Source organism: Mustela nivalis (assembly GCF_964662115.1).
Source record: "Mustela nivalis genome assembly, chromosome: 18".
NCBI lineage: Eukaryota > Metazoa > Chordata > Mammalia > Carnivora > Mustelidae > Mustela > Mustela nivalis.
The window spans coordinates 9373712-9400147 of record NC_139037.1 but is presented as its reverse complement, the minus strand read 5'-3'; the positions used below and the strand labels follow the sequence as shown (position 1 = coordinate 9400147).

At 42.0% G+C, this 26436-nt stretch overlaps 1 protein-coding gene and 1 long non-coding RNA gene across 3 annotated transcripts in view; one reads left to right on the top strand and one right to left on the bottom strand.

The window, feature by feature from the left end:
* Positions 1-26436, bottom strand: part of LOC309853714 — a 72306-nt gene that overhangs the window by 27209 nt on the left and 18661 nt on the right. The window contains exons 3-4 of one of the 2 annotated variants that reach the window (XR_014305889.1): positions 13023-13099; positions 9863-10053 (exon numbers count right to left, since the gene is read on the bottom strand). The exons of the other annotated variant lie outside the window; for it this stretch is intronic. This is a non-coding gene — a long non-coding RNA (uncharacterized lncRNA). The remainder of the gene's footprint in view (positions 1-9862; positions 10054-13022; positions 13100-26436) is intronic. 2 annotated transcript variants of the gene reach the window in all.
* On the top strand, positions 16861-24998 carry CLEC3A (C-type lectin domain family 3 member A). The gene is made up of 3 exons (XM_082711103.1): positions 16861-17089; positions 21548-21631; positions 23394-24998. The coding sequence occupies exons 1-3, from the start codon at positions 16975-16977 to the stop codon at positions 23783-23785; spliced, it is 591 nt and encodes a 196-aa protein (XP_082567229.1). The 5' UTR covers positions 16861-16974; the 3' UTR covers positions 23786-24998.

Below are 26436 nucleotides of genomic sequence, written 5' to 3'. Positions count from 1 at the left end.
ATTAGTGATAGGGCAGTGTCTCAAATCCAGATTCTCGCTGGTTTCAAATCCCATTGTTTTCTGCTATTTTGGGGTGCTGCTGGATGGTTGATTGGACAATAGTATGTAAGAGTCCAAGACTGAAGGACTGATCTCATCTGGGCCAGTCGTTAAAGGAGGACATATTCCAAAATTTTATTTAATAAATATTTGGGGGGCATACGATGTGTAAAGCATAGGGAAGGAAGAGTTTTAGAGATAATAAGACGTGGCCTTGCCTTCAAGGGCCTCGGTGTCCTCTGGAATCACCATGTATCACATTATCTCCATTTAGACCCCATTGCCCACCCCACACTCCCCATAATCCACAGACACCCAACCACAGTGGTATGCTGACAAACTACCTCTCCAGAATTTCTAGAAGCCGTAATTAGCTGTTGATTTGTGTAAATATTCCCAACATAGTCAATTGCATGCTATCATGACTTTGCAATGAGCTTGCAAATTCCTCAAATACTTACAAACTGCTTCTGATGTGCTGATAGTATCTGGTTCCCACACACACTAGGGCCACACATATAAAATAATACTGTTATTGGACTAGCACTCTATTTGTTTCCAATTACTGCCATAAGATATTACCATAAATTTAACAGCTTAAAACAACACAAATTTATTATCTTATAGTTCTGGCAGTCAGAAGTTCAGAAAAGAGTATTCTTGGCCAACATCAAGGTGTCAGCAGGCCTATATTCCTTCTGGAAACCCTAGAGAAGCATCTGTTCCTTCTTTCTCAGCCTCTAGAGGCTGCTGTGTTCCTTAGCTGCGGCCCCTCCCAGCCATGGCATCACTCCAAACCCTGCTTCTAGTACCACATCTCCTTCCTTCTACCTCTGACCCTTCTGTCTCTCTCTTTATAAAGATCCTGTGATTACACTGGCCACCCAGATAATCCAGGACAATCTCCCCATCTGAAGACTCTTAACACGTCTGGAAAGTCTCTTCTGCTATGTACAGGTTCCAGGGATCGGGGTGTGGGAATCTTTCAAGGGTTATTATTCCATCTCCCACAAATGCACTGATGAAAGAACGCACAAGACCCTGCAAGGATGGACTGACCAGCATTCACTTGGCACATTGTGGGAGTCCAGAAGTAAAGAAGCAAAGATTCTAAGAAAGGGAAGAGTGCTTCCTCTCAAGATATGTCCTTTGGGAAGACCCAGGTAAACAATCAACTGGTCCAGAAATATTCCACAGTGGTGTCATCTTGTTGCTGGTCTCCAAGTGCATTAGCAATATCTGCCTGGGTTTACAGCTATTCTCAGAACACTGTCACATAGGGAACCACACAGAATAGGCCTACAGTGGACAGGTACTATGTTCACTTTAGAGATCAGAAATCTGGGGCTCAAAAAGGTGATGTGTCTAAGGTCAGAAACAGTGGAGCCAAAACACAATTAACCCCCACATTTTACCCCCAAAGTCTTATCCATTCCATGATTATGGTCCCAGGGAAAAAGTGCTAGGATAGGATCCTTGACCTCTACAATCTACATATTTGTACCATCTATAAAGTAGATTTGTATCGGTTAGGATTCTTTCTGCTGCTAAGAACTCAAACTAGCTTATAGGGAAGCACAAAACTGGGGAATAGGTGGCATTTCATTGGCTTTATAATTTACAAGCTCCAAATTTACAAGAATATAAGCTCTAAGACAGAAGGAGCCATATCTCTTTTGCACTTTGGTATTCCCCAGTGTGGTACCTAGTGCTTGATACATAAAGTGGGTTCTAGTAGCAGGCACATTCATTGGTGACCCACCATGAATCATATATATCCCTGTACCGTGCCATCCCCTCGTGGGGGGGAAGAACTTGTTACTTGTTTCTAACCAACAGGATGTGACAAGCATAATGATGGCATTCCCTAGATTAGGTTACCTTGTGTATGAGGCCATCTTAGAAAACTGGAGCAAGAGATTCTCCCTTGCTGGCTTTGAGGAGGTCGGTTACCATGCTTTGAGTGGGGCTGTGAGGGGCCACACTGCTAAGAGCCACGGGTGGCCTTGAGGAGCTGAGAGTGCCCCTCGCCAACAGCACTGAGACAGGGCCTCAGTCGCACAGCTCCAAGGAAGCAAATGCTGGCAAGAGCCTGAATGAAGTGGAAGGACGCTTCCCCGGGCAAGCTTCCGGATGAAAACACAGCCCAGCTGATGCCTTATGGGAAGCCCCTGAGTAGAAGACTGGCTAAGCCCTGCCTCCTGACCCATGAAGGTTTAGAAAATAAACCTGCATTTCTAATAAATGAGACTCTAAGTTTGCAGCAATATATTAGACAGCAATACGAAACCAAAACGCTATTCAAGAATTTGTCAAAAACCAGAAAAGATAAGAGAGGGGAAAGGAGGGAAATGGAGGATATAAACAGGCAGGTTGGTTCTCGAAGACATTTGACTGGCACAACTAAATCCAGAACTTCAAAAGACATTGGCAGGCTGGTTCTCTCTCTCTCTCTCTCTCTCTCTCATGTGTGTGTGCTTTAGTTGTGTGTGGATGGGTAGACAGCATCCTGTGAATTCTGTCTGCCAACAACTATTCTTCAGTTATCTCAATGGGGGAAAATCAAGTCTTGCTGATAGTTCTGGGGTTTAAGCTCCAGAGAGGACTCTGGCCTGGCCTGGAGATAAGATTTCCTGGTTGGTCATATCTGGTTTATTGATCCACCTTTGAAACACTGAAATGGGAGCTGTCCATCTCTACCCAAAGCAGAATTCGTTCCTTGCCACAGAGATTTTACAACCGAGAGGAGAAAAACATACTGGCAGGGAAAAGAAAATTTGTTTATGTCCATCATGGGGGATAAGAAATTATGCCTCACGGGTACTTGTGAGCATTAGTGGAGAATATGTGCGACAGCTCTCGAAAGTGTAGATACCAGGAAACATTAAAATCCATAGCTTTCTGTGGGCAGAGATCTTTGTCTCTGTGGTTTACTGCTGTATCTTTGCACCTAGAACACTTCCTGGCACATAGCAGGGCCAAACTGATATTAACGGATAGACAAAATCTGGAAGAGGGATGCAGACAGGGACCATCCTCCAGTCAAAACTAACCTGTGGCCTTCCCATTCACAGTCCAGGAAACCACGGCTGACACGTGCCCCTTTCTCCCTCTCTCTCTGTTCTCCTTCACAAGCCTTGGAGGAAATGACATTAATATTCCAGAGGAAGCAGTAAAGGAGCATGAATCCCAAGTTATGTATAAGAGTTACAATTATATCACTAAACTCGGGCCCTGTCTCCGGGAGAGTCTGATTAATATTTAATCAAGTCCTGTCATTATACAAAGTAAAGGAGAAACCCCATTTCCCAGTCATGGGACTTCTCATTCACAACAAAACATTCTATTTGCTAAACATCCACGATCTTGCTTTATTAAAGAGTTACACTCAACAAGTCAATTGAACATTCCTGGGATAGATTTACTAATAAAAAAGTCAGTGGAGGGACGCCTGGGTGGCTCAGTTGGTTGGATGACTCCTTCGGCTCAGGTCATGATCCTGGAGTCCCGGGATCGAGTCCCGCATTGGGCTCCCAGCTCCATGGGGAGTCTGCTTCGCTCTCTGACCTTCTCCTCGTTCATGCTCTCTCTCACTGTCTCTCTCTCAAATAAATAAAGAAAATCTTAAAAAAAAAGTCAGTGGAAAGCTGAAAAGTTTACTTTTCACAATGATTTCTGTTGATCAGAAATAGGGAAAAAGAGGAGTGAGGCAGAGCAGGGAAGGAGAACGAACTTCCTGGGGTCCTGCGTGCCAGATCCTGTACCCTTAGGCCTGAATTATGAGACGGGCACTCCAGCAAGAGATACAGGCACAGTTAAATAACAAACCAAGCAAATTACGTGACCAGCATTACAAAGAGAAAGAACTTGACATACACTGTCAAGAGTTAACAAGAAAGCTCTGAGACCGTTGAATTAGTCCTTCCTAAAGAGGTGGGGATCTGAAAGGTAAGTCGGATTCTGTCAGGTACAGGTTTTTGGCAAACGCTCCTGGCTGTCTACCCAAAAGCCATCACCTCCCCATCTCTCCCTTGCTGCTAGAACCCTGTTTTGTTCAAGAATCTGGTAGCGTGCCCTTTGTGTCAGACAAAGTGGGCCTACCTGTCTAGGGACAACTCTGTGGCCCAATTCAGGCCATGGGACCTTAAAGGGAACTCTGCTAGGGGACATCTGAGCGCGAGTTTCCTTCCATGATAAAAGGGAGGCATGTGGGACCTTTCTTTCCCTGTGGTCCCATGTGGTCCCATGTGGGACCACAAACCTTGTCTCTGCTTGAAGTGATGCTGTGAAGATGTGATGCTTGAAGCTATTGTAGCTATCTTATAACTAAGGAGAGGGCTCCAAGAATTGCAAAGATGCCAATGCCATACCCAAGGTTAAGACACTGTGTCCACACTGGAACTATCTTCCTCTAGGTTTTTTATTATATGAGGAAAAATATAGCCCCATTTGTTCAAGTGGCTGTTACATACAGCAGACAACAGCCCTAAACTGTTTTAGATTTATAGCATGACTTTCAAGATTTTAGAAAGGATTTTTACATCCCTCGTGGATAACAAACCACCCCCAAATTTGCAGGCCTTAAATAACTGGTATTTCGCTTCCTCAGAATTCCATGGGTCTAATGCTGTAAAACAAATTACCCCAAAAGTTAGCAACACGAAATAGCAAAGAACATTTATTATCCTACATAGTTTCTGTAGGTCAGAAATGTGGAAGTGGTTCAGCTGGGCCATTCTGACTCAGGGCTGGACCTCTTTATAGGACTGCCTGAATGTCTTCATGACATGGCAGTTGGCTTCTTCCAAAGCAAGAAATCAGAGAAAGAAGTAGAAGCTGCAATATGTTTTATGACCTAATCTTGAAAGTCCCATACAGCCATTTCCAGAACATCTTATTAGTGACATAAGTCAATCCTGCTCATTGTAAGAGGGAACTATACAAGTATGTGAACACCAGGAAGTAAGGACCATTCACTGGAAACTGTCCTGAAGACTGGCCATCATCTACTCGCTAATTCTGTTATCAGAAAGGATTCAACTAGAGAAGCAAAGCTATTACGATATATACACATGTGCGTATACCTACACATATTACAGGGATTTCTGCAGGGACACGTGGGTGGCTCAGTCAGTTAAGTCTGCATTTGGCTCAGGTCATGGTCCAGTAGTCCTGGAATGGAGCCCCACCACATGGTGGGGCTTCCTGCTCAGCAGGGAGTCTGCTTCTCCCTCTTCTTCTGCCCCTCCCCCCTGTTTGTGCACATGTTCTTTCTCTCTCAAATAAATAAATAAAATCATAAAAAAAATCAAGGAGATTACTGTAGGATTTGACTTTATATAACAATAGAAATTAGTTAAACGTCTCTGTAAGGCTGTAGTCTTCATGCCTGAGGTCCACAGGGCCACCAATGGGGAAGGGAAGATGGAGGTAAAGTGAGAGAAGGAAGACAAGTCAGAACCCATGAGCACACGCCAGAACCCTGAGCAGTCTCTCACTGCCCCCTCCTTCGATGCTGTGGGTATTCTGCAGGGGAATCTGGTGTGTCACCATAACTCAAAATACACAGGGAAAGGGATTCTGGGAAACAGCTGAGCTAGGCTAGCTGACATCTTTCACAGCCACTGCATGAAGGAATAGGGACTAGGACAGGGCTCAAGAAGCTTCTGGAGATGTTCTGCTTGCTTTACCTAGGTACTGGTAGCATGGCCAGATGTATATTTTATGAAGAATCAGAAAGCTGTATAGTTGCAGTTTGGGCACATTTCTGTACATATGTTATACTTCAAAAAACGTTTACCTTTAAATATGATGTATGCTTTATGCAGAAAGCTTAGAAAATAAAAGGAAACAAATGCCATAATCTCAGCACACAAATGTCTCCATTAGTCGTATATATAAACCATAAATTCTGGCTTATAATTGCTTCTTCCTCTTTAGAAATATACTATGGCCATTTTCCACGTCGCTCAATATCCTTTTACAGCAGAATTTTAATGATGGCTTAGAAGTCCAATATATTAATCCCCTTTGAGTAATCCTCTTCCATTTTTGGTTGGAGAAATAATTCTTTTACTTACTCTTAAATTGTCAGTAGGCAAAGCCAGGACTGTTTGCTCTTTTATTTCCAACAAGGCATACTCAAGGCAAGCAGTGGGTTTTTCAACTGCAATCCCAGATATCTGGTATATATTTTGGAGGGTAGCCTAGTCCCCCTGGACAGAAATAAATTATAGAAGGAAGTGGGCATAGTGAATGTGGGTCTTTCAGAGACATCAGCCTGTCCCCTGGACTTGCTGTCTCCACACCCAAACAACGAGGCTCTGGGAATATTTCCTGTCTGGTTTCTACTGGAAGGAACCCTACAGCAAAAACCAGCATCCAATGCAAATTGGATGGCCCTTCTCTACTCATCGGGGAAAAACAGAAGCTGAAAAAGTCTCCTGAGATGAAAAGTAGACACTCCTAAAACACTGACTCCTTCACTGTTTACCAGACATTCAAAATGGATGTGCTGGTGGTTTCCTGAAAGCAAAGAAAAGCTGGTTCATATTCTAAAGCCCTAAAAGTTTTCACCTCTGAGAAAAAGAGCAGCGTTTCCAAGACACCAGTACGGCTCTCCAGTAAGCCACCATGTTGCTCCATAACCTGAGGAACTTCTCCACATCTCTAAGAAAAGATGTAACGTTGAAATCGTCTTCTTACATACTTTTTTTTTTCCTGGTGGGAAAATGGGCACATCCATTTTTAAATAGAGTTCTGTATGATGATGGCATTTGGGGCCTTATTAGATGATATTACGTATGGCCAGTGAGCACAGAATTGCCTGAATCCTGCCTTGGCCCACACAACCCTCCTCCTTCACGCATGAAGGACAGTGGAGAATGGAAACCCAGGACTGACTCGGCTCAAACTCCACAGAGCACTCCATAGTGTACTGGGCTAGAACACAGAATCTTCCCCCAAATTTAGGAGCTTCTGTATCTCTCTTAGCCCAAACCCACAACCCAGGACCTCACCACCACCCGTCCAGTTGAATATTACAGAGAAGTAAAGAGATGAGAAGAAATGCTCTTTGGAGGAAGCAAAGAGAAAGAGCTAGCCATCCCCATGTGAAACCCTTTAAAGAATCAGTGACTTTGCCTGCTAGGCCACATGGCCTAATTTGTGTCCTAAAACTGATCCTCCTAGTATCTCCCCCAACCTCATCACTATGTACTCCTCCTAGGAAGGAGACAAGCTAAGGCCTTCTCCTCTTATGTATCAAGAATCTTAAAATATTCATCCCCTTTGGCTCAGTAATATTAAGTATTACTTACTAACGCTTACTATGGGCTAAATGTTGTTTTTAAGTAAGTGCTTTACAAGTATTAATTTAAGCTAAATACTACTTTTGGGGAAGGAGGGGTGGCTCAATTGGTTAAGCGTCTACCTTTAGCTCAGGTCATGATCCCAGGATCCTGGGATCGAGTCCCTCATTGGGCACCTTGCTCAGCGGGGGGCCTGCTTCTCCCTCAGTGCTTCCTCTCTCTCTCTCTCTCTGATAAATAAAATAAATAAACCTTATTTTTTTAATAATAAAAAAAGAAAAATAAATACTACTATCATCCCCTATTTTATAGATGGGGAAACCAAGATTGGGGGGGGGTGAGATCAGCTATCAGTAGTAGGATCTACATTTGATCTCAAGAATCCAGACTCCAGTCTGTGTAGTAGCATTAGACTATGCTGCCCCTTCAGTAAATCCATTTATACAGCAGGGGGTCTTAAGAAAATAATCTAGAGCATAAAAAAAATATGGATGTATACACAAAGATGTAGATCTCAACCTTATTTATAATAAAGGAAAAACTGGAAGTTAGTTAAACAATCAGCACGAGTTCAGTAAAGTGAGGCACATGAACTATGTGTCCATTAAAATGATGTGCAATAACCTGGATTGTTGGCAGAGTAGCAGGTGCAAACCTGCGGCTATTGCAGACCCATCCAACACTTCCACACCATGCAGAGTAGCCTTCCCCTGAGTCATCAGCCAGCCTCCTACTTCCCTACTGTATCAAGGAAGAGTCAGGCCAGGTTCCCAGAAGAGGCTCTAGGACAACTCACCAAATGCACAATTAGTCCCATCTTGACAGACAAAAACTTCACTCAAGTTTTAGGACCTCAAGAAACTCAAGCTTCAAGGATCAGAACCACTCAACATTCCCATCTGTCCAATGGACATTGCTAGCATTTGCTGTTGGACAGACACTGCTGGCAGCATGTTGTAGGTATTCACTGACCTCATCTCTACCTAGGAGCTGGGTACCGTTACACCTTCTCTTCCTATGTGATAGGAGACACTGTAGCAGGGGCACACAGCTGAGAAGTCATAGAGCCAGGATTCAAACCAAGGTGGTCTCTTTCCAGAGTCTTCAGCCTTAACCCCCTCTCAACACCCCTACCATTTCCACATAGAGCTTGTGGTGGGCACACCTTCTGCCCAACAGCCTGTGGGCATGGATGTGTGTGGCCCCGTGGCCAGCACATTTCTGCACTGAGAGTGAGGGATATGCAAGATTGTGGGTCTAGACCTGGGTCTGCAAAGAGGCTGGGGGAGAAGCAGGGACTGGGGCAGGAGACTGCAGAGGGACAAATGTACCCCCACTTTGCACCCATAAACCCCTTCCTCTCCTGCCCCCAACCAACAAGCAGAGCCAAATATTGGGGGCATATGGGAAATCCCTGTGCCCTCAGTTCAATTTTGCTGTGAGCCTAAAAAAAAAGAAAGTCTACTAAAAAAAAATTAACTTTAAAATTCTACTTACTATTTTCCTCACTGCAATCTGGTTTCCATGCCTTATGCCTTACAGAAATTGCCTGGAGTCATTTTTCTAACTGCCAAGACCAATGTTTATTTTACTTCTTTGACACATTTGCCAGTTCTGTCTCCTCTCTCCTCCCCAAGAACCTTCCCCTTAGGTTTAAAAGATGTGGAATCAATAAAGAGAAACATAGTTTTCCTCAAGCTTTTCTGGTGACTGAGTCCCTTTCCTGTCTCCACCCACCCCTTAAGTATCTGGGACGCTATGGGTCTGTCTCTGATCCTCCTCTCATCCCCATCTGAGTATCCTGGACCCAGACCCGTCATCAGTTCCCCACTGTTGATGTATCATTGATTCGCTATTCACAAATTACTGATTCTCTCAAAGAACTTTTTAACTTCATTCCAGTGTCCAACTACTATTACCCATCAACTAGATAAATCCAGCAAGTGTCTCCTGAAAACTTTAAGACTGACCTGTCCAGTACCAAACCTGTTTTAATCTCTCCATCCTCTCCAACTGCTGCTTCTCTTCCTCTATCTCTTAATTTATCTCAGACTCAAAAGAAATATAAGTAATGCCTTGTACATGTAATTCATTTAACTATTTGGTTGCTTTTTACTACTCTTTATGAGAAACAGATATTGTGGACATAATTTCTTTGGTCTAACCCATCAAGGACAATTTCTTCAGCTTAGCCATGGAGGGTTTCAGCCTTAGGAAGAACTTTCTGGAGAGAGAACCAAAAGGCAATCCCTTCTTATCCCATTTAAACCGGATAGAATAGCCTGACTGTTTAACTGAGCCAGCTCAAGGGGAACACAAGATGGCTTTAGTTCTATCACTAAATTTCCACCAGTAAAATGGTCATGGACTTAAAAGTTGGAAAATTAGTTAATACCCAGAAAGGCAGATTTTCTCAATGTTTCATTCTGCAATCTGCAGTCATCTTGCTCTAAATACAGAGAGTCCACACGTCTTTGAATTCTAAGGAAGAACAACGACCTTGTTGTAGTTACCTGAAGGCTGAAAACTGTTTCCACCAGGTCCAAACTTGGGAGGCCTTCAGAGAGGAATTAGGAAGGTTTTCCACTGAGGGCTGCCCTTGCTCCCAGGAGAAGGGAGGCGAATACTGACTTATTTGTATTCTTGGACCATCTTGGCAGCAGGGCCAGGCAAAACTCACAAGAAATTTGAAACGTTGGTACACCTAGGAAAAACAGACCAATGGAATGTTTGCTTTCCTTAAAAAAAAAAAAAAAAAAAAAGAACTGTTCACTATAGTGGGTGCTTAGAGGATGGGACAGAGGGATAACTATAAGGAGGCAGACTGGGTGGCTGCAGGGAATGACTTCGGATTGAAGTCAGTTAGTGCTGGGACATTGTAACAGTGATGGTGATAACAAGAACTGATTTATCAATAGAAAATGCTCATAGGAAGCGTCTCTTATATATCAGCCTCTATACTGACTATTTTCAGGGAATCTTTTTCATCTTCCCAACAATGGTGGCAGATGGTCATTATGACCCCCAATTTACAGGAATGCGAGCCTGAGAGAGATCAGTAAGCGGGCCCAGTCACACAGCTGGTAAATGAGAGCCATGATTCAACCCCAGTTCGGTGTCATTTGTGTACTTTCTGATACTGTGTGTTGCTGTGGGAGGTGAGGACTCAGGTTAGGGCCAAGGATGTACTGGTCTGAACCACTGTCTGGAAGGGCTCATGAGAAGGCAGGATGGGGGGGAGCCAGAAGAACACTCAGTCCCAGAAGAGGGGGGGAGTTGGGTCAAGCTGAGATCGCACACTAAAAACTGGCTCAGAGAAGGAGCTATCACAGGTCTAGAGTAGAACCCAAGAAACTCAGGCAGAGGTTGTTGTAATATCAGGGAAAACCCAAAGAAATTAGAGCAATGGTAGAAATAGTATCAACAGATACTGTCCTTAAGATTTTATTTACTTGAGAGAGTGAGCAAGTGAGTGGCCGAGGGTTGGGGGGGGGGCAGGGGAAGAGTGAAAAGCAGACTCCCTGCTGAGCAAGGAGCCCAATGTGGGGGATCAATCCCAGGACCCCAGGATTGTGACCTGAGCCAAAGGCAGACACTTAGCCATCTGAGCCACCTGGGTGCCTCTTGAGGAGACCAAGTTTGACTAATACCTAGAAGATGAAGATTCTTAGAAAGCTCACTTCATTCGCTAAGGACAGGTCCACCTTCTCTCTCTAGAACAATGCCTTCCTTATAGGATTTACAGGAAAAATCCCAGCACAATTGTTATGATGAGATTAATTGGATCTAAACCTCCATTCTCTTTACTCCAAATTCGCTTGGAGTAAAGGGAATTGAACCACTTCATGTAATAGACATTTATTAAATGTCCACATTACTCATTTTGTGAGGCACTAAAATTGTGCTATCTAATATAGCCACATGTGCCTATCAAGCAGTTCTACTAGACAGTTTTGGTCTAGGAAATCAGCAGAGAACAGGGCAAGAAACATGTCCAAGGTAAAAAAATGTGAGAGATACAAATATATAAAATAAATAAAAAAAGGTTGAGAAGTTTAATGATAAAGTATGTTCAGTATGAGTTCAAATGGGGTCAAATCTACGGGCTGAGGTCAGGGCAAGGATGAGTGTGAGGACCTTAGGGAGACATGATGCCTCATACATCTATGTGATGGGTCTTTAGGGAAGCCTATGCTGCAGGTTTCTCAACATTCCGTAAGAGAGATCAGGAAACCCCAGTCAGGAGAAACGGCAAAGTCTGATCATATCACACAACTAAAAAGTAACAGATCTGAAATTTTAACTGGAGTCCTTGCTCTTTATGTATATTCAGTGCTGCCCCATCTTAGCAGGGCTTTTTTTTTTTTAATTTATTTTTTATTTATTTTCAGCATAACAGTATTCATTATTTTTGCACCACACCCAGTGCTCCATGCAATCCGTGCCCTCTATAATACCCACCACCTTGTACCCCGACCTCCCACCTCCTACCCCTTCAAAACCCTCAGATTGTTTTTCATAGTCCATAGTCTCTCATGGTTCACCTCCCCTTCCAATTTCCCCCAACTCCCTTCTCCTGTCTAACTCCCCATGTCCTCCATGCTATTTGTTATGCTCCACAAATAAGTGAAACCATATGATAATTGACTCTCTCTGCTTGATTTATTTCACTCAGCATAATCTCTTTCAGTCCCGTCCATGTTGCTACAAAAGTTGGGTATTCGTCCTTTCTGATGGCGGCATAATACTCCGTAGTGTATCTGGACCACATCTTCCTTATCCATTCGTCCGTTGAAGGGCATCTTGGTTCTTTCCACAGTTTGGTGACCATGGCCATTGCAGCTATAAACACTGGGGTACAGAAGGGCTTTTAACTCTCCCTAAACCCTGTCCTTAGCCGTCTCTTCAAACTCCCAGATACCTTTGCCAGTCACAGCTACAAGTAATAGCCCTAAGTAAAAACAAGACAACTTGCACAGACACCATAACTGATCTTTCCTTCAGGCACTTCAACCTCATCTCTGCTATATCCAACTTCAGCCCTACCACTTCCCCTAAATGCTGCCCTTGAATCTCTGAACACAGCCTTCAAAGATTTCAGACTTGGAGATTAACAGACAAACAGCAAGGAGGACGATGGATTTGTTGGTTAGACACTCTGGAAAACAGCAGCTCGGAGCAACTTTAAAATAGCAACCAGTGGAATAAACACATCAATTACACAGGGTGGTCAGGAGACGTGTTGTAAACAGCAATTTATTAGGAGAATTTAAACTCTGGTGACAGTTTGTAAATCCTCACCAAAATGCTTTCCAACTAAAGGCAGTATTTTTATGGTTCCTATTCCCTGGCTATAAATGTGTACTTCTTCTTAAATAGTCCTTTCAGAAGCCCTGGTCCAGCCCAGGAGACAAGCTGGGTGACATCATCCCACTCCACAAAAAACGGATTGTTTAGCCTCCAAGAAAACTGAGTGAGGCCTGCCTTCCCCAAGGACAAGGTGGGTTCAGGGCCACCCGACCCCATTACCTTCGATGTGTGTGTAGTTCTTGATGTGATTTTTTTCCCAGATCATTGCCATTTCCCGCCACCCTGCTATTCCTATTGAGGTTCTGGGGGTGAAGGCCACGTCTGATGTCAATCAGCATTTGGGACAGGGACAAAAATCCTTACCTTAAGAATATTCTAAGATCCAACTCTCATCTTCTTCCAGCCAATCCTGTAGTCATGTAGTTTCCAGTGGTTTTTCCCTAAAGGAGGATGAACTGGACTTGGAATCTCAACAGGAGGAAGAAAAGTTAAAGGACAGCTCTATCCTTGTCTGGCCTCAGGGCCAAGCACGTGCAAGCCAGTTAGCCTCTCCCCAGTCCTGAGCAGGATGGTTTCCTAGCATGATGTCAAGTGTTATTATGCCAAATTAGTCTGTCTCTTTACTCTTCCAAGAGCTGAGCTGCTATTTCCTTGGTCAAGTGCCTTATTGCTGGAGTCTCAGAGCAGAGGTTGGAAAGGAGGGAAGCAAAAGCAAGACCGCCCTCCCACACATTAGCTAATAGTTGTTGAGCAAACACTGTGCCAAGCACTGTACTGCATGCATAGCTCAGCTAACCCAACATGGCTCCTGCCCTCTGGGGGCTTACAGCCCAGCCGGAGAGACTGACGTCCAATCAGTGAATCAAGTACATCAATTCATTTTTAAAATGAGTACCAAACCATGAAAGGGCGAATAAAAGAAGCAGGGTACCTTTTTGGAGAAGGCAGAGAAGGACCTTGCTACATTGTGCAGATAGAGAAGTTGTGTGAGAAGGTGATCTTCAAGTTCAGATCTGAAGGACAAGAAAGAGTTGGTCATACACAAAGTAGCACTAATTTGGACTCACGCCAAGGGTCTGAGTTTGGGAAGAGGTGACAGTATAGAAACAGAAAAAAAATTATGTGGAAAAGCACAATGGGAATGGAAAGACAGAACAAAATATGACTCAAAGTTGGCAAAGGGTCTCCACGAAGGGAAAAAGTCACCAGGAAGAACCAGGTGGGTCTCACCAGGTAGAAGGTCCTCTGAAAACAAAGAAAGAAGTCCAGGTTTCATCTTATGAACAATGGAAAGATTTAGAAGGTGTTAAGTCAGTGAGTAATGATCCCATTAGTGATGTGTGGAGCATTCACTTAAGCTGGGCAGGAGCAGAGGGGCTGAGCTGGACCAGGACAAGAGCTCTTGGTGACTTCAGATGGGATGGATGATGGCAGGAAAGAGGAACCATCTACACAGAAGCAGAAACCATACGTTTCTACTGACAAGGCTGCTGCTGACAAGGCTGCAAGAAAGGGTGTTGCAAACAAAGGTCTGGGGTGGGGGCATGTGGGCAAAGCACAAAGATTATTCCTAGCTTTCAGAAATGAACCCCTGAGTGGGTTGGGGACATTAACAGCTCTGGAGAACAGTCAGGAATAATAGGCTTTCTGAAATTTATGGGATGTTAATGGGGGAAAGAATCCAGAATTTTGCTTTAGCCATCATGAGTTTAAAATGTCTCTGAGACATCCACCTGGAAGGGTCACACGGGCAACTGGAACTGTGACTCTGAAGGAGACCTAGACTGAGAGATAAATGTGAAAGAGACCCGGACAGAGACTGTGAAGCCATGAGAAGAAGGAAGATCATCTAAGGAGAGAGTAACAGGTTAGAGCAGCTAGGAGAGAGTCCTGAGGGGTGCCAGGCAGTACAGCTGGGGAAGAAATGAATCCTCAAATATTTAATTAGAACTAAAAGCATGGACTTCAGCAAAACTCTTCTGGATGCTACTGTAATGGTGCATGCATGACATTATACAATTATTTGCTAAGAAGCACGGAGCTGTACGACACAAATGATGAACCCTAATGTAAACTATAGGCTTTAACAGAGAGTAATAGATCAATATTCATTCATCAATTATAACAAATACACCACACACATGCAATATTTTTTCTTTGGTTTTTGTTTTTTTTTGCAGGGTGCTAATAATAGGAGAAACTGGGGAGGGGGAAAGGCAGTCTCTCCACACTTTCTGCTCAAGTTTTCTAGAAATCCAAAACTTTTCTAAAAAATAAAGTCTTTTAATTCAAAGGAATGAAAGAACAGGTTTTAGAATCTGGCTAAAAGAAAACAAATCCAAAAAGTGTCAGAGGCTTCCTGGAAAGGAAAAAGAGCCTAAAACAATATAGATTTATTTGGAAAAAAAAAAAAAAAAGACAGCCTTTTCTTACAAATCTAGGTAGAAGATAGCACAGATCAAAGATCCAAGAGAAATCATTAGCTTTCCACGACTCTTCTGTAACTCAGAATCTCTTCTCAGAGGAAAGGATTTGAGAAGCTGGCAAAAAGTATTTTCAATCAATCGTAAGATCAGTTATAAAGCACTGATCCTTTTCCCTATTCCAATCAAAGCACATTTTTCACAGGCCAGGTCAAAGGGGAGGTCTTCCAGGGTCATTTAAAACAGATTTTAAATTCTACTCCAATTCCACTGGAATCTGAGTGATGAACAAGTACTCTTAACTTTCCTGAGGCTCAGATTCAATCATCTGTAAATGGAGAGAATATTTATCCCATAGGCTTGCTGTGAAGAATAAACAGATTTAGTGCTCCATGGAATGGAGTGTACATACTATTATAATCAACAGTAAGGATGTTACAGATGCTGATACTATTCCTATCATTAAGCACCAGGCATTGTGCTAAGGTCTTATAGTTATGACTTCATTTACTCTTTCCAGCAGCCCTATGAAGCAGGCATTCCTAGCTCTGTGTGAGAACAGGCCCAGACAGGTTCGGTGACTTGCCTAATAGCACACAGCTGATAAAGGGGTGAAATACAAACCTGAACCCAGCTCAGCTTGTTTCCATGACGATGTGAAGTGCCTACTCACAGACTGCCCAGTCAGTACAAGGAGTCTGCATTGTAAGTAAACTCTTTATTCTTCATTTCACATTTACATTGCTAAATCATGTCAGAATTTTCTTTATCAGTGTTCTTGTTTCAGTGTTAATACATGGGTAGGGTACAAAGAGGCTCTCACAGGAAGGCAATGAAGACAGATTAGACTGGTTTTCCAAGATCCAGAGGGAATCATCAGCCCTTGATCTTATGTTGTTTCAAAAAGAAAAAGAAAGATAATGGACATCCCTTGCTTTTGATACAAAAGCCTATCTGGTTCCTAGTACTTGTCCTAAAAAGCCCATTGTTAAGGTAAGAATAATTATACTGAGTCTTTTATTCTATTCTTCTGTTATTTCTATATTCTCTTTCAAAGTATTTTTTAAGTGTTTGGGGTAATTGCAAGGCAGAAAGTGTTGGGTGATGGGGATTTGCAAAATAGCTGGAGTTGATGTTTTACGTTAATTCTTACAGAAATAATTATTCACCTTAATTTTCTTTTCATTCTAAGGTGTGTTTCCCAAAAATGTAACTCCTGATGAATTCACAAAATCCTAAAAGAAAGCTTTCTGTCTGATCATGGACCATCCCTTTGGCCATCCCTGTTATACTCTGTGAGCAAACCATTCCCAAGTTTCACTTGAGCTGTGTAGACCCTTGAGTGTGTGTAGACTCTGGCATATCTCTCTCTCTCTCACACACACACACACACACACTCATACACAGGCAGGAGCTTTCCTACTTTTGGGGTGTGTGTGTGTGCTTTATTTGTTTGCCCTGAAAACGGGACTGAATTTCCTAGATCATTAAGTGAACTTCAGAGCTCCAAATCAAGGGCTTAAATACGGGGGTCTTCACAGAGAGACTCCAAACCTCCTGGACTTTAAGAAAGAAGAAGAAGAAAGCAGGCAAAGGCCTTAATCCCTTAGTTAACTCTGATTTACTCTGAAAAGGCAAGTGAAGTAGAGAATGTAATAGGAACATTAAAAACAAGAAAAGTCTAACATGAGACACAAGAACAAAGGGCCACCTCATACTGTGGGCAGACTAGGAATCCAAACATTTCGTCAGCAGGAGTCCAGCCAACCTTCACACGCACTTTTATAAAGCTGGCCCCAGGCGCTCCAGGGCAAGATGAGGCTGTGCAGCCTTCTTGCTCTCCGCTACTTCACTGGAGCTGGCAAAGTGGGCACCAGACCTGACCAAGAGCCATGGCAAAGAATGGACTTGTAATTTACATCCTGGTTATCACCTTACTCCTGGACCAGACCACCAGCCACACGTCCAAATTTAAAGCCAAGAAGCACAGTAAACGCCGAGTGAAAGGTAATGGGGCTTTTCAGGCCAGCAAAATTCTAGGCGTGCGCAGTGTGGGGAGGGACTGGGCAATGTTCACTTCCAGACTCCTCCAGCACAACTGCCTCTGCTGATAGCACCATGCTATCATGCAGATATGGCAGTTCATGGGCTGAGTGACCTTTTAATTTTCCGGAACATTTTGATATTTAAAGGAATCACACGTAGATCCTTTTTTTAATAGAAAAAAAATGTCTGTATTGTATATCCTTTCTCAAGTGAGCTTAGCCAGGCAGAATGTTCTTCAGAGCAAGTTAACCTGGATAGGTGGATATCTGGTTATTATGAACAACGCATCAAGTAGAATAGACTGACAGTATTTAGAATATACTGCTTCATTCCTAGATACTGTATAACTGTTCAAATATATTTGTAAGATAACTATAATCTTATTAAAAGTATAGTCAAAGTTAGACCATTTTCTCACCAGTTATCACACAGATATATTTTCATACCCTTGACAATGTAAAGACAGTCTATCCTACACATTTTAAGTTTTTTCATGTCAGAAAGAAATTGAATCTGTTTTTAAATGTAAAGATATGTCATTATGCAAAGTCATATAGCATTCAAAAATATTTTAATGCAAAACTGATTCTCTAAGCAATCCTAAAGTCTGGGTGGCTTGAACTGGGTTAAGAGGCTAAAGAGAAAAAAACAGGGGTTCTTGGGGGGCTAAGTCAGTTAAGTGATCGTCTCTTGATTTCAGCTCAGGTCATGATCTCAGGGTCGTGAGACTGAGCCTTGAGTTGGGCTCTGCACTCAGCGGGAGTCGGCCTGACATGCTCTCTCTCCCTCTGCCTCTCCCCCTGCTCACTCTCTTTTTCTCTCAAGTAAGTAAATCTTTAAAAAAAAAATCTTGCAAAGAACAAAGATGAGAGCAATTTATTTGCAATATGCTGGAAGCACAGCATGAAGGAAAAAGCATCAAGGGAGACAAAGAGTGATGTTTTATCTCATCCTCTGAGTCATTTTCATTTTCGTTTCAGCGTATTTCTAGGTCAATATTATGACACTACTTCCTTATCGATTTCACTTCAGTAGTAACAAAACACAGGAAACATACCAACAAAGTGCAAGCCAAGACTTGACACACACGGATGGGTGGTGGGTAAAAGGAGGCTTTTCTCAGGGGTTGTGTTTTGGATACTATAAAGTGCCTTGCAAAGGGGGTATTTATTTCTATGATTTCAGTCTGATACCAGGTTTCTTCAGTGGAATCTTTTCCCTTATACAATATTAAACTTTCCTGTTACCTCTTTTAAATGGAAGATTAAAATATCAGGAGTGATAAAGTATACCGGTGAAGATGAGGGCAGGGGAAAGGGGGAAGTAGGAGATACTGTGTGATGATAGGGTGTATTTTTGGTGTCAGCATCTCTTCACTGCTGGGAAGCAGTGGCAAAGCAGTGACCACCCAGCAGGGATGTGGGGAGGGGTGTGAACATGTGGATGTGTGTGTGTGTGTGTGTGTGTGTGTGTGTGTGTGCTGTGGGGATGTTTCTGAGATCATTTGGTTCAGGTCATGTAGCTCTCACCCCACCCCATCCCTAACCACACGCAAGTGCGCACACATGCTTTTCCTTGTTTGCCTTTTAACTGACTGTGCACACCTCTTCAGCGTCATCCTCCCAAAGAAATTTTTGTGAGTTTTTGCTAGGAAGTCCAAGAAAACAGATTCTACAGCAGTAAGTGAAGCAGTAAGCCTAAACTTACCAAACACCTCTCTCCACTAACACATACAATTTGAAAACATTTTAAGTACCTGGGGATTATACCCAACTTTATGAAATCAAAAGTGAAGGCTGGTTTTTTTTCTCTTTCAAACCTCTTTACAGAACTACCCACTATTACTTATTGGGAAATAACATTCCCAGTTAAAATAACATTCCCAATTAAAACCTTCTATTTTTAGCCAAATAAGGACGGGCTATTAATTTATCTCACCTACCAAATCTTGGATAACTATCAACATAAGGGATGCATAGGTCCTTCTAGAGGATGCATAATATTCCACTACATAGATGGGTCATGATTCATGTCATCTGTTGTCTCCTGGTGAACTTCTTTTTTTTTTTAAGATTTTATTTATTTATTTGACAGACAAAAATCACAAGGGGGCAGAGAGGCAGGCAGAGAGAGCGAGCGGGGAAGCAGGCTCTCCACTGAGCAGGGAACCCGATGCAGGGCTCGATACCAGGACCCTGAGGTCATGACCAGAGCCAAAGGCAGAGGTTTTAACCACTGAGCCACCCAGGTGCCCCTCCTGGTGAACTTCTGTGTGGCTTTCCATCTATTTTGTTTTTGATCCACTGCCTCAGTTAAGATACTCCTCTAGAAAACTGCAGCTTCATTACACTTTCCAACTGTCTCCCAAAATAATAGTGTCAACCTACACTGCTCCCATCGTCAGTATATGGCCATTCCCACACACCTTGACAATTTAACTTAACATTGTATCACAGCTTAAGCTCAGTCAACCTCACCAAAAAACAAAATGCCTCTCTTTTAATTTGCATTTCTTTGACTGTTACGAAGGTTGACATTTCTTTGGTTGTTCATGAGGTGGAGGTATATATATATATTCCATAGGTTTACTGGTGATTTTCCAGATTAATTCTGCATTTCTACACCGAAACTACTTCTGGAGAAAAACAATAATAAAATGAGAGGGAGTTTGTTGTTGTTGTTTTTGTTTTTGTTCTACTCAAAATGGCAAACAAGGGACTTATTTAACTAAAAAACAAAATTTCCCTGGTATTTAATTCATAGGTCTCAATAAATTATATGTTGCAGAAACAAATAAGATTCAATTTTACATTGAAATAGTTAGTCCCTGTATTCACTGTAGACAAAACACATCTGCATTTGTCACAAAGGTTAGAAGGAGAAGCCAAGTCACCTGGATAATGATTCCCATAATGATCTCCCAGGAGCCTAATATTACTCATGTCTTCATGTTAATTACAACGTTACAGCTTCCCTGTAGAGGCCACATATTTATATGGAATGGAGCAGGGAGCCGAGAGAGAAAGGGGATGACGTTTGTATGGCTGACAACTTGAAACTTGGAAGAAAGTCTTCAGTGGCCTTGGTGAGCCTGGCCTCCAACAGTTGGTGGTTCTGCATTCTGAATGTACCCTTACATTTATTCTGGATTGAGTGGTCTCTTTGAGGAAATTCTTGGGGTACTGTATTTCTGAGCTAAGCTACTGGATGCTTTCAGAAATGATGTGTAATATCACATGAAACACAGATGGGGTCCACTCCTGGGAACCCAGAAGGCTTTCCTAACTCAATGTGGAAACACCTGGCTTGCAAAGCTTATGTTTAAGAGGATGTTGAATCAGCATGTGTGGATTTAGGACTATCCTGAAAAATCCAGGATAGAACACAGATTCCCCATATGGCATCTATGTAAGAAGGCAGGTGGTGACAGTTCATACCAAGCTTTAAGCATCTTCTCAGTCCAAGGCCATGTGCTAGGGATCAGGCAGTTACTGTGCAGGAGCAGATCAGAAGGATGTGAAGAGCACAGACTTGGAGTAAGACAGAGTCAAATGCTAATTGCACCTTATTCACTGGCTGGCCTAAAGCAGGTTCATTCCTGTGCCTCTATTTCTTCTGTGAACTGAGGACAGTAATGATGACTATTTCACAGGAATACTGAAAGAATTAAGCGCCTGTACACAGTGTATGATGGTTCTTAGTATTTTTTTGTTATTTATTACAGTTTATTATAATTCTTGCCTCCAAAGAGTTCAAACTGTCTATTTCTAAGATAGACCCCATCAGTCCTAGAATCTTGTTCATTCATTCAACAAGCATTATGAACAGCTATTATGTGCCAAGCATTGTGTTAAGCTTCAGGAGCACCATGGACAGTAAGACACCCAAAATTAAGTAAGTAAAAAGAATTATAGAGAAAAGTGCTCTGAAGAAAAGTAAAGGTTCAAAGAAAAGAGATGAGTCAGACAGATGCTAGTATAGAGATGATAACCAGAAAAGGATTCCAGAAAAGAGATTTCAGCTCAGTGAGGAGATGGACAAGTGCTGAAGCAAGAGTGTTTGTTCCTGGCAGGAGAAACCCAAAGGAATGGATCCTGAGATAACATACCTTGGTCTAAGATGCTCTGAAAGTCAGTAAGTCTGACGCCTGATGGAGGGAGAGTCCCACAGGATGGGGGAGAGGCACAGCAGCCCTCTCTCACAGAAGGATCATCTAGTATTATTACCACAACCAAGCTCTTATGAACCTTCCTGGCCAACTTATTTTCACGCATTAATTCTCATGTACACTTGGCTCAGTTTCAACAAAACCACCCTCACCTTAGATTCTGGGTTCCATAGCTTTAATTTTATTTTTATCTTATCTTAATAATATGCTTTTCATTCCGCCTACCCTACCCCACCCTAAAATATCCCCAGAAAAGGATGGAGACCTGAAGACTCAAGTTGAAAAGCTCTGGAGAGAAGTCAATGCCCTGAAGGAAATGCAAGCCCTACAGACAGGTAAGACCTGACTCATCAATGCTTCGTCTCAAAAGAGACAGGAAATCATGATTTGCCAGAAATTCAAACCATACTTAGGGTACATGTCAAATTCTAGGTGACAATTTTAAAAGAGACATTGACATTGTCCAGGAGAAAAGGACTCAAAAGCTGGAAAAAAAAAAAAAAAAAGGCTGAGGAGACAGCTGTTTGGGGAAATCAGCTTGATTTTCCACTCCCTTCTCCTATATATGGATAGTATAGAAATACGAACACACATTTCAACAATGCATTTAAAAAAATTTGTCCATAATTCTTCTCTAATATGCAAAGGAACAGAATTTAAGCAAATATTGATTGGCAAAAATAATTAGCATTATTATTAGCATTATTATTATATTATTATTATTATAAATATTAGCATTCATTAGATGTTTACTAAGTGCCTACTGGGAGATCTGCTGAGGTTCAACTAAACGCAGGATCACAGGACTCACTCCGGCCACATGGTGCACCAGATGCAAACGGAAGGCCACTGGTTAGAACCACAACTTGGCACTCTTTACACAGGGGTAGAGCTCCCAGCAAGCTATGCCCTCTACACCTGTTGTCCAGGAGTGACCCTCCTTGGATCCCAGGGGTAAGGAAAATAGAGCTATACTGAATGGGTTCAAGAACAGTCCTTGCCCACAAGGCTTATACCCAAAGGATCCAATACCTTACATACCAACTCCAAAAGCAAATTTCATGGGTCCTGCAAGAGACCTGTCCAATTATGAGTTACCACTTTCAGGGAAGACTAAAGTTACAGCCTTCCATTAAGGCTTTATAACTCCCAGGCCAGCTATATGTTATCAGTTCAAGATCGTTTTTACCATGAACAATTTTGCCCAGTAATACTGTTGACATATTCCCTTTATCAGCTTTCTAGGAACAGAATTCGAAAGCTAAAGGAAGATCAAATGCCCATGTAGAAGGCAACAGTTTTATTAATGCTTTACCCACCATTTGGCACTAAAAATACTCTACAACCATGAACACATTAGTCCTCCAACAACTTATGAGACAGGTGCCATTATGAAGATCCTCATTTTACAGATGAGGAAACTGAGGCACAGAAAAATTAAGTGTTTTCTCCAACAATTACAAACCTAACAAATGTCAGATCCTGGTTCTCCAATGCTTTGCCCTGAAACTATCTTTATGTTTGGTTTATCCTGGATAACCTGAACAGAGTTAACAGGGCTGAGTTATTTGGATAACAAAACTACTGTTGCTCTATATGTCAACTCAGACTTTTGTGTGTGTTTGTTTGTTAACTAATTATGAAATACCACCCAGTTCCAAAAGTTCAAAGGAAACAGTACACAATAGAGCTGTGCAAACTAAAAGCATGTGTATATCAGAGTAGCACAAGGCCAGAAAATGGTTTACGGGTGAGACAGACCTGGGTTTGTATAGTTATGGTCTTATATGTTATGTAAGTTATGTTTTTATAAATTAAGTCATGGCAAGTAACAACTTCTGTAAGCCTCACTATCCTGATATGGACAGATGGGAGTAATAAAATCTCACTTCATGTGATTGCTGTGATTATTACATGCGTTCATCATCATAAAGTGCTTGGCACAGGGTCTGACACACAAAATCTCCATAAATATTAACTCATCATTATGATGACACATCATTCATTCCACAAATATTAACTGCTATTTTTCAAGTCCAATCCTGGCTGTGAACACTCAAAAGGCATCTTATTATATTCAAATTTCACATTTTACAGTCTGTCTCCGAGGCACAAAAGTTCACAGGAAATGCTACCTTGCTTCAGAAGGCTTGAAGCACTTCCATGAAGCCAATGAAGATTGCATCTCCAAGGGAGGAACCTTGGTTATCCCCAGGAACTCCGACGAAATCAATGCCCTCCGAGACTATGGTAAAAGAAGTCTGCCGGGTGTCAACGACTTTTGGTTAGGCATCAGTGACATGGTCACAGAGGGAAAGTTTGTTGATGTCCATGGAGTCGCCATCTCCTTCCTCAACTGGGACCGTGCACAGCCCAACGGTGGTAAGCGAGAAAACTGTGCCCTGTTCTCCCAGTCAGCTCAGGGCAAATGGAGTGATGAGGTCTGTCGTAGCAGCAAGAGGTACATATGTGAATTTATCATCCCTTAATAGGGCCTTCTCAAAAATGTAAGATCAGTCACGATTTACAGGCTGATGGTTTGCAAGAGTAAGTCAGAATTGTCACATGGGCATCTGTGTCCATGGGAATACAGGAGTCAGCCAGTTTTGTTACCACATTTCCTTGTGATTTTGCCCTCCATGGGGTTTACAAGATCAGAAAATAATGATCTAGGTATGTGCACACTGTTAATATGGCTTCTGCAGAATGGACTATTAAACCCTTCCCACTTTCCCTTGTATAGAAAGGAGGTCTATGTTAAAAACACAACAGTTACCTGGATGATTTTCTCTTGAAAGTTTAGTATATATTTGATTGATGAGAATTCTCTCAATCAGAGACTCTGGGTGTGATAAAATCCAGAAATCTCTCGATCTGATGCCCCATCTGTTCCATCCCAGTCCCGGCACCTTGCTAGCCCATAAACTTTTCTCAGTTGCTGCATCCCCTGGTGGGAGCTGCATCTTCTTGCCACATCAGCACATGGATATCTCAGAAGTGTTCTGATTTTACTTTGTTTTCGTCATGACCCTCTTCTTCCACCATATACTTGCTCTGATTTTGAAAATGCTTTGACAAGTTCTGAAAGGAAATGATAAAGGAGCATATTTGGTCAATTTCTAGTCTCAGAATTACATCATGATTCCTGACTTGAACGGGTAACCTTAAGGCAACTGTATAGCAAAATAAAGTAGGGAAAACATAGGTCTGCTTTTCCCTGGCTTTAGTATCCTAATCCTCCTGGATGAAACTGAGGGTTCATATTATATATGTCAGTTTTCCTTTCTACATTTATATACTTATGTATGTCTAAACAAGCATATATTAAAGTGTATTGGGGCAATCTACCTTTGGAGGTTGAACATTGGATGTAAATACTACTATTTTGGAGTCATACATCTATGTAACATTTTACTCTGTCAAATGCTATTTCCATTAAACAGTTTTAGATCATATAAAAGAACTTCATTGCCTAATATGAAATTATAAAGCTTAGGCTTGGGGGAAATGGGCTTTTTATAAGCCAAGAATTCTAAGTATATTTTGCTCTTCAAATAAATGTCATTTTTTCCTTTAAATATTGAATATGTTTTATGAACAATATCTTTCTCTGAAAACTTCAATTACATGTGCTTGGAATTAAGTTTTCGTTTTTTTTCACTGCACAATAATAAAGCCTGAGTTCTGGTTGATGCGGATGTATTTGGATGTTGATTAGTTATTCAAATTATTTTGGCTTATACCAAACTTGACACAATTTGGGGGAGGAAATACCCTGGATCTGACTAAACTGGTGATTAAATGTCTTAGGAGAATAATTTTACATGATAATAAAGAATTAAGTCTGGAGGGAAGAGGATAATATTAAAAAGAAAATTGTACCTACAATTGTTTTTGGTGGACCCTGACCAATCCCCTATTCCATCACAGTCAGAATCCCTGCAAAGATTATGACACTAATGAAATTAGTAGACATTAATGGTAGTAAAACCTCAGCATACTCCAGGTACTGTGCCAAATTTTACATAATTCTCATTAATCTCCAGAGCAACCCTGGGAATTAGGCTCTAGATTTATTTCACTTCACAGAAAGAAGAACAAACTGAAAAAAGAGAGATGTGCTAATTTGCCCCACATTACACTCCAGGAAGTAGTGGAATTGTAAACAGAATTCAAAAAGCTGACTCAGATCCTACATCTTTGACAACCGTGGGCGAACTGTGACGATGTCAAGCCTGTTCAAGTAGGCAATGGAAGTGGACTCTAAACCATTCTCCCAGTTTCTATCATTTGGGGGTAACATTTTGGGCAAGCAGATGACCTGGATAAGGCATTCAGTCTGAGTTTGTTTCAAAAGGGTGAATATAAATCAGTGTTCATACAAGTCAGAGTTTGGGCCTCCAGGAGATGGGGCTTATAGCTAGGATGATCCTTCTCCCAAGTACCCCAACCAGAAAAATCAAGAAAAGATTAATTTAAAAGAACAGATGAAGGTTAGTGAGAGGAATTCAAAATGAGTTGAGCATGAGGAAGAGCAAATGGATAGGAGACAGAGCAAGACCAGAAGGAGTGGATTAAGAGATTATCCAGTTTGCTGAGGCCCAAGCTCATGACCTTGATTTTATTATTTGGCCAAAAAATTATCCAAAAGCCATACCTGCAAGATTCAATAATCCAGATTTCCCTTTGGTCTATTTTGCTTGTTGAACACTACTTAGCAAACAACAACTGGTCTTCAGGCTAGATTGATAAATAGATCTTAACTCTCAGGCCAACTTTTCTGTCTCCATGAAAGTTACCAGAGTAGGTAGAGAATGTGGACAAGAATCCTGAAGTCTGGCAGAAAGAGTCCCCTGAGCAAATTAGTAATGTCTCACACAAGCTCACAGTAGGAGGACATCACCATTTGCCAACACTGTCATCCCTAGGGTAGACAGCTTGCTTCCTGAAGACATCAATTATGTTCAAAGCCCGACCTTCAAGGCCCTACAGGCCTTCCAGAAATCTGATTCTTCTCTCTGCATCTCAAACTTATGGTTACAAATCACCTGAGAAACTTCTTAAATTGCAGACCCTGAGGGTCTGTGCTATGCCCCTAGATTCTGTATTTCTAAAAGTTTACAGTTGAAAGCGAGAGTAC

Bases quoted from the DNA above. Each gene is read 5' to 3' on its own strand.
- CLEC3A (XM_082711103.1), top strand. From the start codon at position 16,975: ATGGCAAAGAATGGACTTGTAATTTACATCCTGGTTATCACCTTACTC. The intron at 17,090-21,547 runs GTAATGGGGCTT...AAATATCCCCAG, and splicing joins CAGTAAACGCCGAGTGAAAG to AAAAGGATGGAGACCTGAAG. The intron at 21,632-23,393 runs GTAAGACCTGAC...CACATTTTACAG, and splicing joins AATGCAAGCCCTACAGACAG to TCTGTCTCCGAGGCACAAAA.